The sequence below is a fragment of the Orcinus orca genome, chromosome 9 (assembly GCF_937001465.1).
Source record: "Orcinus orca chromosome 9, mOrcOrc1.1, whole genome shotgun sequence".
NCBI lineage: Eukaryota > Metazoa > Chordata > Mammalia > Artiodactyla > Delphinidae > Orcinus > Orcinus orca.
In genome coordinates this window covers 41,429,751-41,448,587 of record NC_064567.1, presented here as the reverse complement: position 1 = coordinate 41,448,587, position 18,837 = coordinate 41,429,751, and the positions used below count along the sequence as shown (strand labels likewise).

The 18,837-nt window shown below is 36.1% G+C and overlaps 1 protein-coding gene across 3 annotated transcripts in view; it reads left to right on the top strand.

Moving 5' to 3' along the window:
• The window catches only part of SEPTIN7 (septin 7), a 101,923-nt gene that overhangs the window by 72,419 nt on the left and 10,667 nt on the right, over nucleotides 1-18,837 (top strand). For all 3 annotated transcript variants that reach the window (XM_033428292.2, XM_049715225.1, XM_033428291.2), the window contains exons 6-10: nucleotides 1,187-1,304; nucleotides 4,316-4,408; nucleotides 5,310-5,406; nucleotides 6,828-6,879; nucleotides 11,477-11,602. In XM_033428292.2, the coding sequence (XP_033284183.1) occupies nucleotides 1,187-1,304; nucleotides 4,316-4,408; nucleotides 5,310-5,406; nucleotides 6,828-6,879; nucleotides 11,477-11,602 (486 nt within the window). The remainder of the gene's footprint in view (nucleotides 1-1,186; nucleotides 1,305-4,315; nucleotides 4,409-5,309; nucleotides 5,407-6,827; nucleotides 6,880-11,476; nucleotides 11,603-18,837) is intronic.

Here is an 18,837-nt window from a genome sequence, read left to right as displayed (position 1 = left end):
TAAGGTTTTTAGTCAAGGAATGACCTGATGATCAGATTTGGATTTTAGAAAAACCATTCTGACTGCAGTGTGCATGGTTTGGAGAGATAGATTCTTGTCATTATCCATACTAAAAGTATACTTTGGTGGCCTGAATCAAAGTAATGGAAATGGAGATAAATATATAAATATCTTTATTTGTTCAGCAGGTCCTGGGGAATCTTTGGAATTGAGGATTAGAGGAAGGAGGAATTCTGGGTTTCAGACTTGAGTAATTGGGTGGATTGTAGTGCTGTTCACTGAGATAGAAAGCACAGAAGGGGAGGGAAAACGTGGGGGCTCAGATGAGCTTTTGATTTTGAGGTGCCAAAATGGGATATCCGAGTAGTATTTCCACTGGGTGGACACAAGCCTGGAACACAGGAGTGAGATCTGAGCTGGGTATAAAGACTCGGGAGTCATTGACCCATAGAGGATAATAGAAGTCATTGTAGTTAATGATAAGCTTACAGAATGCAGAGTGAGAAGAGAAGACCTAGAGAATTCTGAGGAATGTACCTATTAAGGAGACTAGCTTACAAAGAGGATCCTGAAAATTACCCTAAGTGAACAGCTTGTGAGGGAATAATGTCAATGCTGCATAATGGGCAAATTAAAAAATACTGGTACACACCACAGTATTTATGAGTTGGCTGCTGCTAATTAATTTGCAGCATGGTAGTATTTGGTGACCTTCTTGAAAGTATAATGGCAAAGTGGAGGCAGCAGTTAGAGTGTAATAGGTAAAAGGGATGAAGAAGATTCTCTTTTGAGCTTCTTCTCTGAGAAATCTAGTTGGTAGCAAGAAGTGAAGGAGGACTAAATTTTTCATTTAAAAACAAAACAAAGATTTCCCAAGTTTTGAGTAGTAAATGTAGAGACCGCTGTAGGAAAGCCTGTTAGGAGCCTTCCTGGTTTTTCTAATTCTTCTTTAGGGCCCAAACCGTATGACCAGGGTGTTAAAAGACAGGAGTCAAAGCCTTCTTAGCCACTCCAATGCTTCTTGAAATCCTGTTCTTCCTAACTGTTGCTGGGCCAATACACCTTCAGGGAGTGTTTCTGATGAGTAAGTAAAGTAGTTCCAATGTATGTAATTTAACGTTGGGATGTGAAGAATCTCTTCTCCCAAACTGATCAATCCAGTCATATTAAATATTGTGTATTTCAGACTTAAACCATTGGATATTGAGTTTATGAAGCGTTTGCATGAAAAAGTGAATATCATTCCACTTATTGCCAAAGCAGACACACTCACACCAGAGGAGTGCCAACAGTTTAAGAAACAGGTAAGTAGAATGAGTTTGAACTCTTGGGTTTCTAATATCATTCATGTAATTTGCAGTTTTTCGTATTTTCAGTATAATGTGTTACAGTGTATTCCTCTTGCTACTTTACTATATGGTTGTTTACAGTGTATTAAAAATAACTCTTGAAAATAGTCTTCTGCTTTAGTTTTCTCCTAGGAGCCCATAAGTATTATCATATGCCCTTATCCTTTCAATTTAAATAGGCTATTTTAGATGTTTCCGTATAGCTTCCACCAGCACCCCTCCCACACCCTTTAGAATTACTTTCCTAGACTGAATTCCCAGGAACAGGATTACTTTTTGAAAGGGTATGATTATTTTATCTCCCTCCCCCACCTACCCATTTTGTCATGGTGCTTTCCCAATAAAACAATCAAATTCGTTTTATAATGGGTATATTTGTTCCAATGTCTTGCCAGCATTGTTTGTCATTTTTATTTTTAAAACTTTTTTGGAATAAAGTGGTACCTAATTTGATTTAATTTAATTTTCCAGAAAAGCTGAACACTTTAAAGCAGGGGTTTATTTTTCCCTCATTGTTGTGTTTGGTTTACTATATATTATATTTTATGAAATGTAGGGTCTGTTTCTGGAACTACTGTACTTTCCTATTCCACTTTCCTATTCCACTTTCCTATTCCAATTTCCTATTTTTAAGTTTTAGGCCAGTTTTCTGTCTTTTAAACTGCAGCTATGTTGTATAATATTTTTAAACAGATGTTAGAGTTAATTATCTCTTATTGTCCTTATAGTCCCCTTTGTAACAAGATACTTTGGTTCTTCACCTTTTTCAGTATGAATTTTAGAATAACTTGAAACCTATTACAAAAACAAAAGCCCGTGGAAATTTGCTTTGAAATTGTGTTAAATCTGTATAAATTTTGATAATGTTTTAGTGTATCATTTTTACTACATATATCTGGTATTTCTACCAGGAGTATATGTTTTTATTTTATGCTTATTCACTCCATTTTTATTTTGTAATGTGCTGTTTCTAAGTTCAAATACTAATCATATAATAACATTTCTCCTCTTCTGTCTTGATTTGTATGTATCTTGATTTGTATTTGTTCTAAGAACTAAGAGATAAAGACGAATAAGCAATGATCTCTACTTCCGGATTGGTCACATTGTAGGGTTGTACAATTTTCTTTTTCTTTGTTTATGCTTTTAAAAACTTTTTTTTAAATAAATTTATTTATTTTATTTATTTACTTTTGGCTGTGTTGGGTCTTCGTTGCTGCACACGGGCTTTCTCTAGTTGCGGCAAGCGGGGGCTACTCTTTTTTTTTTTTTTTTTTTTTTTGTGGTACGCGGGCCCCTCACTGCCGTGGCCTCTCCCGCCGTGGAGCACAGGCTCTGGACGCGCAGGCCCAGCGGCCACGGCTCACGGGCCTAGCCGCTCCGCGGCATGTGGGATCCTCCCGGACCGGGGCACAAACCCGTGTCCCCTGCATCGGCAGGCGGACTCTCAACCACTGCGCCACCAGGGAAGCCCGGGGGGCTACTCTTCGTTGCAGTGCACGGGCTTCTCATTGTGGTGGCTTCTCTTGTTGCAGAGCATGGGGTCTAGGGCATGCGGGCTCAGTAGTTGCGGCTCGTGGGCTCTAGAGCGCAGGCTCAGTAGTTGTGGCGCATGGACTTAGTTGCTCCGCGGCATGTGGGATCTTCCCAGACCAGGGCTCGAACCTGTGTCCCCTGCATTGGCAGGCAGATTCTTAACCACTGCGCCACCAGGGAAGCCCTAAAAAATGTTTTTAACCAAGGGTGTTGATCAGAGTCGTCTAGAGAACTTTTTCAAAATGAGTTACTGGAGCATATTTCTACCAGTTGGTTCTGTAGGTTAAGATAGGGCTTCTGTATTCATTATTTTGAAGATGCTCACTCAGGCCATTTTAATATACAACCTCTGACTAAGAACCACTGCTCCTAGAGCTAGCTGCTAGTGTTCCTTTCTTCTTCTAGTCATGTATTTGACATCTCATCGTTTATCTTCTTGGGTTTTTTTGTATATAGACATATATAACTCAATTGTAAAAAATATGTGGTCCTATTTTTCTCAGTGGCAGTTTTACTTCTGTCTGGTTTAGTAACTGTGTTGCACATTTTGTTTACGTTCCCTTTACTGCTGCTGGGGACCCCGGCAGTGAGAGAAGTGCTGAACTACCAGTACAGGCAGGGAGCTAACTATAGGTATATTAGCCATCAGTTTGTTATGAGTTTGAATAGGGTAGGTATTCAACATTATTTAGATGTCTGTATTCTTATTAGAATTTGGAGTGATTTTGGACAAGATAATTTAATTTGAACTAGGTCATTCTGATGCTATTAATAAGTTTGTCATTCTTTTTTCTGCACTCTCATTGATTATTATTATAAACTCATTAGCTTCTTAATTTCCAGGGCATGTTTTCTCCCTGTGTGCTTGCTTGATCTTATATGTGTTGCTCCTTGATTTGTGTGCATGCACATGTACATGCAAGGATATTTTCTGATAAGTGTGCACTTTGTTTTTCCTGGAGCCAATGCTATACTTAATTTTCCTTACCTTTGCTAAATTCTACTAAAAATTTTAGGTGAGTTTAAGCTTTGTTGATTCAGATGAATAAAACAGTTGGTAAGAGTTTATCTAGAGGAAGTATCTCAGTCATTATAAATAAATGACCTAAAGCCATTAGAGTAGAAATCAGCTAGAGAAATCCCTTTCTGGGTTCTTACATCATTTTTAGAACTCTTTTGGTTATAACCATATGACTTTTAACACTTCTGCAGTAATTGGATTTTGAGAATGGTACTTTTATATATCAACTTTATGGTTAAAAAAAAGACTAGCATAGTACTTTGGTTTTAGATGACATTTTGCATCATTGAAAAACAGTAAAGGAACTGGAACTGAGGACTCAGGAGTTTAAGAAGAGTATAATAAAAATAAGGCTACTGTACTAAAATTATGTGTGATGCTCTTTTGCTGACTTCCTCTTTCATTTTAGATAATGAAAGAAATCCAAGAACATAAAATTAAAATATATGAATTCCCAGAGACAGATGATGAAGAAGAAAATAAGCTTGTTAAAAAGATAAAGGTAGGTTCATTCCCATACATATACTAAAATGTTTTAGGGACTTAAAAATACTATAATAGCTGCTGGAAAGACCAAAAATATCAGTGTTTTTAAACAGTTGACTTACAAACTAAATAGAGAGGTTATTCAGTATTGAATTCAACTTTATGATTAACTTTGTTGTTTGGCTATTATGTATCATAAAGCATTATATGGAATAGAGAGATGAATAATGTAATTCTTGTCTTCATGTGGTTTTCAGTTAACTGATTTGATATTTTATAATTTTCCCCCTAAAAACAGGTAATGGGAAAGAAAAGGGGGGCGTAATAAGAAGGGAAAGGATTTGTTCTTAAGCACTGTTATTCTTAATCTTTGTTTTAAGACCAAAAATATGTTTTCTTTTGTCCTTTCATAAGAATCACCCAAAAATCTATACCGACATAATTTTCTGTATTTTTAAATTATAGTGGTTTCCTAAGTACCCTGGACCTAAAAATGATGTACTGACTAATGGCATTCTCTGCCTCCAGGGCTGTTAGGGTTGGTTTGTGATCAGGTAGGCAAGCTAGCCACAAGCCTCATTTTTTTCCTCTAACTGCTAATATATTTTTTATCCTTTTTAATTTTTCCAATATGGGGCAGCTTCTTTTTGGAATGATGTTTTAACAAATAATTTGATCAGCATATGCCTTAGTATTCTTAAATTTTCAGTGAAAATATTTTATTTATTGTTTACATTGGTGACAATACCATATAATGGCATTTTACTAAATAGTAATTGAATGGCCTATAAAAATGAATGCAGAAACTGTCGGGGTAATAATTGTTTTTGCTTATCTGTTGAGTAATGTAACTTCTTTATTATTGAATTTGTGAGGACTACAGAGATATATTTGAACAAGAGTACTTTGTTTTATAGGACCGTTTACCTCTTGCTGTGGTAGGTAGTAATACTATCATTGAAGTTAATGGCAAAAGGGTCAGAGGAAGGCAGTATCCTTGGGGTGTTGCTGAAGGTAAGGTTTTCTTCAGTGAATGGCTTTCTATAAGATCTCACAAATGTGATTAAGAATATTTGTATTTATAGTAAGTAGTATGATATGCATACTGCATTGATACAGTCTAGATTTTCAAAGATAGTTCTGAATTCAGTTTCACTGAGTCTCATTTCCTCAAGTTTCTCAGACCTTGTGTCCTACTAAGTCAGGCAAGTACGTGTTAAATCTTAACGGTGTAGTACTTTAGAAGCCACTTGTCAGTACCCACCCTGCCACCTCTGCCTCACCATTAAGTCTATTCCTGTTTTTTTGTTTGAAAACTCTTACAATGCAGGAGTTCTTTACGTGGGGACCAAAGATTGCTTCCAAGGGATCTAATAAACCTTCTGAAATTGAGAACAGTTTTGGAAAAGGCCTGTCACTTTTATCTGAGTCTCAGATGGGTCTGGGACCCTCAAGAATGAGAACTGTCAGAAGCTCAATTAAAACATTCACAGTTTCTTTTCCTCAGGGCAGGAGTCACCTTTTTTGGCATCACATCTTTAGAGCAAAAAGATTTCATTATTAAGAGATCCTCTACTAATTTTTTAAGGAGTGTTAAACAACAATAAAATCTTAGTTATAGCATCAATTCTCAACAAGGCCTTCTTGGCAATAGACATGTTTCCCCAAATTTGTGTTTATTATACTGGTTTTACTAATATTTAATCTTCTGTATTATAGTAACTTGGAATCAAGATTTGAGTGATGATTGTTCTCTTTGTTGGTATTACTTTGAAAAATTCTGTAATTTTTAGAATATTTTCCAAGTTAGTTGTTATCAGTGACTTTCCCGACCAGTGATACTGTGCTCATTCCCAGCTCTGTCATCGCCATGTAACCTTCAGTTGCTGAGCTGAGGCTTTAGAACTAGTACAGCCCTTAGAAATACGCACAGAAGAAATTGCTTTGTATCTTTAGTTTTAGGTACCTCCCCCACCAAAGAGTGTTCTTTTAGTGATACGTTTTTAAAAAATAAAGAACCTTAATGTTCTTGGCTCAAGTTTTCATTTTAGTTACCTCAGGGAAGTTTTTCTAAAGTGATCCCCTGCTCAGCCCCAACACTGAATTTTTAAAATGCATTTTATTATGGAATAAATATATTTTCAACCAATAAAGAGAAATATATGATGTCCTCTTTCAAAATGTCAAAATTGTTTGCTTTTGGAGAGCTCATTTGTTAGGTTTATATTTTATCATTGAGGATTAAACTACAATAAAGTAATATAGCACAGTCGTCTGATGTGCCCTTAAATTAAGTACTATGTTACAGCGTTAAATCTTAATGAAAAATTGATCTAAGCTATTTTGCATATTCTCTCATTGTTGTTAACACCAGTTTCCTCTGAAAAGACTGGGTTTAGTGGAAATAATGTATGTGATCTGTTTTTTTTTTATAGTTGAAAATGGTGAACATTGTGATTTTACAATTCTAAGAAATATGTTGATAAGGTAAGTGTGAGTAATGATGAAAATAACATAAATTTTTTCTTCCCCTAAATAAAATTAGAGTTAGACAGATTTAACTTTTTGTCTTGTATAAATTTAGCTAATTTAAAGTGGTATCTTCGTTCTAGCCCTGAAGTAAGCACCGCAGTAAGCACTGCAGTAAGCACTGCATAGAGACAACTTGGGTTATTTTGCCAAGGTTTTGAAGTCAAGAGCAAAAATACAAAATAGGCTGTGTGGCTAGGGTTATATAGGAAAATGGGTCTCTTGATCATTATACTTTGTGTTAAGGTTTAATACTGAAAGAGGTATGGAAAGTGGAAAGGAAAAGGCTTTTGCTCTTCTTTAATGTGGAAACTGTGGAAGGGAGGGCTAAGTTTTGGGTCAAAAACTTGACTTTGAGTATTTAAAAATACATAGCTTGGTAGCTGGTGAGTGGAGTGTTTTTGTTACTGGAACACTGTGAACAAAACTGATCTTCCTCCCAGGAGGGAAAACATTACTCCTAAATTGTACCTTGTGCACCTGATGAAAGAGAAGGAAAGCATGTGAGAACAGGACGTTGAGGTTTTTCTGATTAGAGGACCAGGACCTGAATTGGAAAATCAGTAGCAGAGAGGGAAATCCTGAAGAAAAAGTTGAAAAGAACCAGAGACATTAGTGGGCAAGGAACAGAAAGGGGATCACAATGAACCTCAGTGTTTTCATGCTGAGGTAAATTCCTTTCTCATGCCATTTCATACCCTTTTGCTACTTCTCTCCTCTCTCATCTTGCTTGCTTCTCCAGACCCTCACTATGTACTATTCTCTTCAACCTCCAGTTTTAGATGGTCATCTTAAGTCGGTGTCTCTTCATTTTCATACTATTCACTTTCCCAAAACACAGGAATCTCTTGAGCTATGTTGAAGTAGTAACATGCATATTGATGATAATTGGAAATCATGGAACAAGAATAAGATCGTTCTTAAAAGTGGGGGAAAATATGAGTCAAACTGCTACCTCAAGAAATATACAAGAGATGAAAGTGAATTTTGAAATCAAAGAGATTGCCATGTAATTGGTTTTTCTCAAAAGACCTCATGACGGGGTGTTTTGGTAGAAAGTGGATGACGGAGTTAATTCAGCCATTGGGGTTGCCATGCCTCACACAGTGGGAGAAGAGCAAACGCATATGAAGGGTGGTCATCTCTTGATTTTGAGAATACAACACTTCAGGTTCTGTTACGAACTCTTTCCTTTCACTTCCATTTTTAAGATGTGACTTCAGAAGAACTAATAATCTCTTATGATATTATATATGTAAGGAATGTTTCATAAGTATTAATTGCCAGTACATTCCCTCTGATTTTATTCTTTTCCTCAATTTTAAATCTATGCTACTTGCCTAGTGCCTGACACAATGATATTCTATAAATTTGTCTTATGTGTTTTTTGTTTTGTTTTGTTTTTTGGTTTTTTTTTTGCGGGCCTCTCACTGTTGTGGCCTCTCCCGCTGCGGAGCACAGACTCCGGATGTGCAGGCTCAGCGGCCATGGCTCATGGGCCCAGCCGCTCTGTGGCATGTGGGATCCTCCCGGACCGGGGCACAAACCCATGTCCCCTGCATCGGCAGGCGGACCCTCAACCACTGCGCCACCAGGGAAGCCCACCTTATGTGTTTTTTAAATATGCAATCAATAATTGCCTATATACCTAAAATACTATAGACAAGAAGGCTAGTTACTGAGTCAGAAGCTAGACTTTGAACATTTGAAGGTACACAGTGACATCTGGTGAGTGGGACTCACTAGTATGGAAGCATTATAAGCAGGAAGGACCATTCCTGCAGGAAGATTTAGTACAGGAAAGCAACAGGACAATCATACATATGTATGAAAATATAAAAAATTCTAAAATTATGTAATATATAAGTAGATGTGTGCTGTGATGAGGTTGCTTAGATGTATTAAAGAAACTCAGAGTAAGTGGTAAGTGGTATGTTATCATGGAGTGGGTCAGATAGGAAGAGATTCATGGAAATAGATGCCTTAAGATGGATTAGGATAAATACAGTCATTAAATGTTTATTTGTGGGATTGGGAGTGGTCCTACTTAACATTTTAAACAAGTAGGATGAAGATATTGGCTTCAGCTCCTTGAGGTAGATGATTAGGCAAATTTGCTTAATAAAAAATTCATTTATTTGTTAAATTTGTTTTAGCACACTTGTTTTTCTTTCCTAAGGCATAAATGTTCACTTATGCTAGATGTTCATTTGGCTTCTTAACACAATTTTTCATTTATAGTCTTTGAGACGTGTAAAACATCCTTGATAAGTATGCTTTGAAAATGGTAAGCTTAGGAATATTTTACTTTATTGCTTTTCCTTTTAAGTTCGGAGGAGAGATGAGAACGATGTATATATTATGTAACTCATGTCTTTGATAAAGGCACCTAGTGGATATTTAATAAATACATGAAGGAAATATCAATGCCAGTGTTCCATATGTCTGTAAGTTCCAAGTAATTGAAATCCTGCAGGTTAAATTTAGGAGTAGTGGTTGCTTCTAAGAAACATTCAAGTTCAAAGCTGTGTCACTTTACTAATTAAGAGAACTAGCTGTTGCAGGCAAACGAAGGAAGACAATGGAAAGAGGAAAACTTGATAAAAATAAGTTTCAGGGTGTGGCAGTGGACAGTGCAGAAATCAAATAGAGAAGGAAAACAAAAGGAGGGAAGAGAGTGCTTTGTTATCAGCAATAAGAAATGGAAAAGATGAATAAATTCCGGAAACTGTGGAGAAAACTATATTACTAATTATTTTCAGAGTGGAGGAACGGGTTGATTTTTAAAAGGATGAAGTAAAATATTTAAGTAAGTGGAAATAGAGATTTCTATATCCTGAAAAATACCAGAACCAGGTAATCATAAAGAAAGCTATTTTAGTAAAAGGGAAGAATATTTCACTATCTAAAATGTTGATGACATTAACAAAAATAGTTTAACAACTAGTTAATAAGTCCACCTTATTTTTATTTTATACATCTTGTATTTCAGCTACTAAAATACTTTACCTCAGGTCCTTTAGTTATTTTTCAGTGATTCATTGATGAGATAATATTTAAAAATTACAAGAAGATTGTTTCATATTGGCACAGTCATTATTCTCTGCTTAGAGAAACTGATAACAGTAATTTTAGAAAGTCAACAGTGTTTTTTATAACTCAGCTTCAAATCAGTTCTTTTTAAAGGGCCCATTATGTGCTATCTGTGGCAAGAGTACAGAAGGTGATGGCATGTTTTTTGTAAAAGAGAGTTTACAGTATAGTTGAAAACGTTATGTGGTGTCACCTATAACATATATTGGTACCAAAAAAATGACTGACCGCCAAGGAGAAAGTTGTCCTGGGTTAGAGTGGTTTGACTTCGAGACTGCAAAGAGAGCTCCCAAAGCAGTAGAATTCTGAAGTTTGAGAGTCAGTGACAAATTAACATGAACTATTCAGTCCCAGTCATTGGATATGCTAGGAGTAAGGAACTGTCTGACTTGACTGAAGTACAGAAGGCTTTAGGTGTAACTCTAGTGGCCATAGAGAGGATATATTCATCAAGGGACAGAGTATAAAGGGAGATGAGGCTTGTGGAAAACACAGTCTTAGAAATAGGAGGAGTTAAACTATCAGAAAACTGCATGGAAATGTCCAATACTAGGTGAATCAGAGTAATTGAACATCACATTCTGTTTACAAAAGGGAAAGTAGTAGTAACTGTTTCCTGGATATCAGGAAGAATAAATACAGAGTAACACTTTTATGTTTGTCTCCCATAAGGGGATTTTGGTAAAGTGGTGGAGATGAAAGATGGGGGATTGCAGCTGCAGGAATGGATGATGAGAAAAGGGAAGATCAAATGATACAGAATACTCCCACACCACGTATATCCAAAAACACTGCTGCATTGGTAAAGGATACCGTAGAGCAGCTCAGGGAGTCTTTTAGCATCTTGAAACATTAAGGAATGATGAAATTGTCTCATGTATTGTATAGTTGTCTCCTATGGATTGATTTTATGTATGATAGATACGCTATGAGCAGACATTCATTTAACCAAAATACCACATTTAATGGACAATTTGAATAAACAGAAATTTACTCAAAATTAAAATTCCCCAGTTTGCATCCAACTTGATATGTGATCTAAAGTGTCCCTATGTATTACCTGAATAAAAACTCAAATATTAATAATATTGCTAAAAGGAAAGCAATTTCTTTTGCTTTGTGAACTTTAGTAGGAGCTAATCTACTTTTCCTTCTCTAGTAAAATAAAATATATACTAAAAAGGTAAATACTCTTCTCTAGAAATGTCATTCTTTAGTAACTGCTTTGAGAGGATTTATGCTCCTAAACTTTCATCTGGAACCTAATTTTCCATTGGTGTCAAGTTAGCTCATTGTGTCTTACTCTGCCTTACATGTGAATGAAGACAGATGGATGCCATCTCCCTTAAGAATAGTCTTTTGCTCATTTTAAGTCTGAAATTTTTGTTTTACTAAAATTTTGAATTTACACCAAAGCTTTCTTAATAGAAGCAAACTCTTGATGTGTCATTTTTTATGACAGAACACACATGCAGGACTTGAAAGATGTCACTAATAATGTACACTATGAGAACTACCGGAGCAGAAAACTGGCAGCTGTGACTTATAATGGAGTTGATAATAACAAGAATAAAGGGCAGCTTACTAAGTAAGTATACATTGTTTCCTCCAGAAAAGGTATTATTTATGTAGTAGATAATCATATTGTTTCATCAAATTCCTCTTGGCTACTCAATAGAAAATTGGGATAAAGTTCTTTAGGTACAACAGTCAAATTTATATTGTCAAGCTTTGTTTGTTGGAGGAAGTGTAGTTTTATAACATTGTTCCTTAAGTGAAAGAGCCATGCATTCTCTTCTGGTCTTTGCCATCATCTTAATAACCTATGTAACACATTTAATAGATCCCCAACTAGAAATCAAATAACTCCTTCAGCATTTTTTTTTTTTTAAGGGAAGAGAACAGTTTCTACCAAGTAACCCTTAAACCCATTTTACTCTTTAAGATAAACATCCCATAGTCTCTTTAAAGAGAATAAACATAGAGCTTCTACCTTTTATTATGTCTTTTTAAAATAAACCATTTTGGAAGCAGAGTGTTTACTAGAAGATTATATAGAAATAAGGGACAGGACCAAACAAAAGGAACATTTAATTATTGTAGTCTTGGTTACCTTTTCTATTGCTATTGTGTATTTCCAGGGAGTAAATTAGCTGGAGTTTGGATTTCTTCTGTTGGTTGGTAGAGTGGTGTGAGTGACTCCTGAGTGTATAGCTTCACCCACCTGAGCTAGTATCTTCAAGATGTGGTTTTATGATGGTGTAGGGAAAAGAGATGTGTGAGGAGGCTGGTGAGTTAGCTGGTATAGACTTGGTAACCATGTCTGTTAACCATGGTAACCATGTCTGTTTTTCCTTTATTTGGGGTTGTTGAAGACCGTAAGTATTATGAAAACCATTTTAACAATGTATGTACATTTTTAGCCAGGTGTTATGTATTGATATTATTAGAGGATAATCCTGAAGGATCATCTGCATAATAAATAATAAGGGAAGCAAGTTCTCAAAGTAGCAATACTGTGTTATAGTGGTCAGCATTCCTTATAATGGAAGAGAAAAATGTTCCTTTTTGCTTTTTTAGTTATGTCTCCGCAGTGGCCCTAAATTCCATAAGAAAGTGCACAAAGCGTTAATAATCATTGGCAGAGTCACAAGCAGTTCTCTTTTAAAACTGATCTTGGACCTAACTCTGTGTTTATTGTCTTCATGATGTTTGGGTTGTAGCCCCTAATCTCTTTCTTAATTTTGAATTTCTTCTTACACTATTATTAACCTGCTTATTTGAGGAAATTTATTGATCAGTTTCTAGATTTTTGGCTTTAGAGATCTCCGGAGAGCAATTGCTTTTACTTTAAAATTTTAATTAATTTATTTTTGGCTGCGTTGGGTCTTCGTTGCTGCACTCTGACTTTCTCTAGTTGCAGAGAGTGGGGGCTGCTCTTCGTTGCAGTGGGTGGGCTTCTCATTGCGGAGCATGGGCTCTCTAGTGCAGGCTCAGTAGCTGTGGTGCACGGGCTCTAGAGCGCAGGCTCAGTAGTTGTGGTGCACGGGCTCTAGAGCGCAGGCTCAGTAGTTGTGGCGCACGGGCTGTAGAGCTCAGGCTGAGTAGTTGTGGTGCATGGGCTTAGTTGCTCCGCGGCATGTGAGATCTTCCCGAACTAGGGCTTGAACCTGAGTCCCCTGCATTGGCAGGCAGATTCTTAACCACTGTGCCACCAGGGAAGTCCCAGAGTAATTGGTAAAAAGTTAAATTTCTAGACTCAGTCATTATCAAGAGATTCTGATTCAAAACATGTGGGATGGGCCTGAGAGTTTGTATTTTTAATGAGCACCCTAGATGATTTTTTGTTTTTGAGGGGGTTTTTTTGGCTGTGCCGCACAGCACGTGGGATCTTAGTTCCCCAGCCAGGGATCGAACCCATGGCCCCTGCAGTGGAAGTGTGGAGTCCTAACCACTGGACCGCCAGGGAATCCACCACCCCCGTCCTTTTTTTTTAACCCTTGATGGTTTCGATATAGGTGATTAGTAACGAACGCATGCTTTGCAAAACACTGACTTCTAGGAATTTACTACTGCTATTTTAAAAATTGATGTTTTTTAATATTTAAAATACAAGATTCTACTTGAGGTAAGGTTCAGTGCATGAAAAAAGGCAACGTTTTTAATCTATTTCTTTTTAGCAGAATTTGTATCAAACAAACAGCTCTTATTTAGCACAGAAATATAAAGATCCATCATAGTGAATATTGTTCATAAAATTGAATCCATTTTAAATGCATTTCACTAGTTTATGGACTTTTTAACTGTTTAAAAGAAAAACATACACAATTAAAGCCACTGGTAGTTTTGTAATATGTTAAAGCGAAATGTATTGTCAGTACATATCTTTCATTATATGCATACATTAAGTGTATGCACTTAATGTTCGATTTTTTCTTTTAAACATTTGTTAATGTGCTAGAAATAAGGATTTTTTTTCCATAGTTTGAATTTAAGACTTTTAAAATAGTGCTATTGGGATATTTTTTACTGTTGGATGCAGGTAAGGTAATTCAGAGAAAAATAGTGTTAAAAATTCTTCTGCATATACAGAATTCTAGTGTGGATTACTTGAGTTAAACTATAATCCAGGTGAAAACATGAAAAGTAGGATTCTATTGGAAATGTATTTCTTAATGAGATGAATCATGTCTAAACTTTGCCTATGAAAATAATAAAAAAGTTTGTACTGCTAAAAAGCAGATTGCCCCAGGAGTTAGTATATTATTTAATTTTCCTTTAAGTAATAGAAAAATAAATATTTTTGAAGATTGAACCAACTGGGGAATGGTTGGAATTAGAACAGGTATTGATATATGATTTGTTAAATTAGGTTTTTACTACTTTATTGAATGATACATACTGAATCTGAAAGAAGTCACTTGGAATTTTTATCCTTTGATTGTATCTAGTATTGTCTTGAAAATGTTAGCTGTTCATTCCAGTTGAATTTTTGGGAAAAAAAAAATCAGTACCAGCAATTTATGGTGCTTTAGCCAATGTAAGGTGCCTTTCTTTATAGCTATGAACCCATCCACAGATAACTGAAAAGAATGGCTAATACTTAAATATGTAAAGTAAGCAAATGTGAGTCTGGGCTTCTTATTGATGTTCTATTTGTATTGCTCCCATGGGACTTTTTTCTCCCTAGCAATGCATCCTTTGATAATGGTGGTACGGAGAGATTGAGGTTTCAGGGAGCTCAGAGTGGAAAAGGTAGAGTCATTAAAGAGAAATTGCCAGTTCTCCAGCCACCTCCCTTTGCTATGTATCTGAATTCAGAGCATCCTGACAGGGACCCAAATACCATGTTTCTAACACCTAACACCACACCATGCCCTTAATAGAAACATGTTTAATACCTGGAGATACACTCTTACAGGTTTATGTTATAGTGTTTGATTAATCATTGAAAGAGACTTCTCTCTTGTCACCTGGAGGTTTTCATACCTTCAGGTACAGTGTACCTTAGTAAGGGGTAGGTAAGAAGGAGTAGGTCTTTCTTCTGTAATGTGAGAAATGGACTATCTGTTAACTTGGAAATTTTCAGGCAGATCACTTTAGGCAAAACTTTGTATGGAAGTTGAGGATCTGGAAATTGATTCTCTTAAAACTGCACAGACTCAAGTAAGTCTCTTCATATAAATAGAGACCTCAGTTTGAAGACCACTGAACTTTGGTCCTTTAAAAAAAAAAAGTGGTCATTTTATCACTTTATTACTTCGTATGGTCTCTAAACAGTATCTGCAGGGAATTTGAGAAAGAAACTTGCGAATAAGGTCATTTATTCATCTGATTGCTGATGGACCTGTGTTTTTTAATTGTTCTTATACAATATATAGACATATACATACACATACAGATATACATCTATTTAAAATTTATAGTTACATTAACCTTTGGCAGTGTACGCTCCACAGAGTGCTAATTACACTTGGTTTTAGAATATAAGTTATTTTTTTTTAATGTTAAGCATAGAGTAGATTAATTTTCTTATATTTAATTTTCGGAGCCAGTTTTGGATGGACTGTAGAGTGTACTGAACCATGGGTTAAAAATAAAAATATTTGGTATTTGGTTTATATGTTTCAAAATGTGCCTTCCTGTTTATGTTAGTGGTCCTCGACATCACATTGTATACCTTAAACTGAGACAATATTATATGTCAATTATATCTCAGTAAAGCTGGGGACAAAACCCAAGATTTTGATTATATGGTTAAAATCTGAAACATAGCTGAGCTTGTCTCATCAAATACTGGTTTGTCTCAAGGCTGGAGTCTGGAAAAGTGAGCTCTATTCTTAGCAGCTGTTCAGGTATCACTTGTGTCTGGCAAAGAAAATATCAAGTCATCTGTTTTCCTCAGGGAGAGTATATCTTGCCCACCCCTGTCCAGAGGCTGGAGGATGGTTAGAAGTAACAGAAAGGGAGGTCAGGTTCCAAATTAAAAGAGATTCAACAAGGTTGTAAAGGAAAGTGGAGAATTAACCATGTCAAGATTGCAGATCTCTTAAAGTAATCCCCGATAAGGGGAGAGGTATCCTTTTTTGTTCAACATGCTTTTTTCAAGTTTTACTTGCTTCTTCCTTCATGGTCTTCCTTACATCTTTTACAGGCATACCTTGTTTTATTGCACTTTGCTTTATTACACTTCGCAGATAATGTGTTTTTTACAAATTGAAGGTTTGTGGCACACTGCATCAAGCAAATCTGTCTTTGCCATTTTCCCACCGGCATTTGCTTTCTTCATGTCTCTGTGTTAACGTTGATAATTCTCACAGTGTTTTAAACCAGGGTTCCCCAACCCCCGGGCCGCAGACTGGTATCGGTCCATGGCCTGTTAGGAACCAGGCCGCACAGCAGGAGGTGAGTGGCGGGCAAGCGAAACTTCATCTGCTGCTCCCCATCGCTCCCCATTGCTTGCATTACCACCTGAACAACCCCCCCGCCCCCCACCAAGTCTGTGGAAAAATTGTCTTCCACAAAACCGGTCCCTGGTGCCGAAAAGGTTGGGGACTGCTGTTTTAAACTTTATTATTATTATATTTGTTATGTTCATCTGTAATCAGTGATCTTTGATGTTCCTCCTACGACTCACTAAAGGCTCAGATGACGGTTAGCATTCTTCAGCAATAACATATTTTTCAATTAAGGTATATACATTGTTTTCTAAGACATAATGCTGCTGCACATCTAATAGACTACAGTGTAGTGTAAACATAACTTGTATGTGCCCTGAGAAGCCAGAAAACTTGTGTGACTCACTTTATTTCTATATCTGTTCTGCTTTATTGAGGTGGTCAGGTTGGCGTTACCTCTTTCCCATATGTTAATTTTATTTTTGTTTTCTACAGCCTTCTCCATCTGTAGTCTTGGGAAAACTCTGGATAAATTCCTATAAATGACTGAAAATACAGGTTTCTAAAGGCTAATCCTCAGAACTCTTTTGGTACATGACAAAGTTTTCATTGATCTAAAGAGATATAAAGACAATTTTCTGAATTTTGTCCCAAGTTTTTCCAAAAAAAAAAGTAATTTATTCAGTTATATCTTTTACTCTTGTTCATGTGTCCTTTCATGAAAATATAATGATAGTGTTGTTTTATTTACATTTATTTTTAACACTCTCACTTGGCAAAATAAAATGCTGGTAACTGTTGTTTCCCAGAATGTTTGGAAATTTTTGTTGCTCTTTGAAATTCTTATTTTAAGTGAAATTCCTTTGGAAAATTTTGTATGAAAATTGCTACATGTGTGTATGCATAGTGACCTACCACACCACTGAAGCAAAAATATGTAAATGTATTTGCTTAATGAGTTCTTCAGAAAAGACCACACGTAATTTAAATGAAATGTGGTTGTCTTTCCATTACACTCAAAATGTGGGTCATGTAAGACAGCCACAGTAGGGCCTTACTGGGTCAGCCTTAAGTGGTCCTTGCTGTGATTCTGTTGTTGGTCACATGAAAAAGGTAAGTCATCTGGTGGCTTTCAGGAACTGTCACCCCTTGAATAGATCCCTAAAAGGAGCTAAGTTGTACCTTTGGGGGTTTAATGTGCTGTTCAGTTTATATTGTAGCCTTTTTAAAAAATTTTTTTTACCAGGTCTTTTCATTTTTTTTGACTGAGTTGCTTTAAATTTCTCTGACAAGTTTAAGTTTATAAACTTTAGCTTATCTACGTGTGTGAAGAAGAGTTTTCATTAAAAAGCAGGCAGGTAATGATATAATTTAAATGGTGTTTCTAGTCACCTAATAAAAAAACTTTCATTTGAAATGTGATGACAAAAAGTGATCCTTTTTCCAGGATCATACACCATGATCAAGTGGGATTTATCCCAGGGATGCAAGGATTCTTCAATATACACAAATCGATCAGTGTGATACACCATATTAACAAATTGAAGAAGAAAAGCCATATGATCATCTCAATAGAGGCAGAAAAAGCCTTTGACAAAATTCAACACCCATTTATGATAAAAACTCTCCAGAAAGTGGGCAGAAAGGGAACCTACCTCAACATAATAAAGGCCATATACGACAAACCCACAGCAAACATCATTCTCAATAGTAAAAAACTGAAAGCATTTTCTCTAAGATCAGGAATAAGACAAGGATGTCCATTCTCGCCACTGTTATTCAACGTAGTTTTGGAAGTCCTAGCCACGGAAATCAGAGAAGAAAAAGAAATAAAAGGAATACAAATTGGAAAAGAAGAAGTAAAACTGTCACTGTTTGCAGATGACATGATACTATACATAGAGAATCGTAAAGATGCCACCAGAAAACTACTAGAGCTAATCAATGAATTTGGTAAAGTTGCAGGATACAAAATTAACACACAGAAATCTCTGGCATTCCTATACACTAACAACGAAAGATCAGAAAGAGAAATTAAGGAAACAATCCCATTCACCATTGCAACAAAAAGAATAAAATACCTAGGAATAAACCTACAAAAGGTGGTAAAAGACCTGTACTCAGAAAACTATAAAACACTGATGAAAGAGATCAAAGATGACACAAACAGATGGAGAGATATACCATGTTCTTAGATTGGAAGAATCAATATTGTGAAGATGACTATACTACCCAAAGCAATCTACAGATTCAGTGCAATCCCTATCAAATTACCAATGGCATTTTTTACAGACCTAGAACAAAAAATCTTAAAATTTGTATGGAGACACAAAAGATCCCGAATAGCCAAAGCAATCTTGAGGGAAAAAAACAGAGCTGGAGGAATGAGACTCCCTGACTTCAGACTATACTACAAAGCTACAGT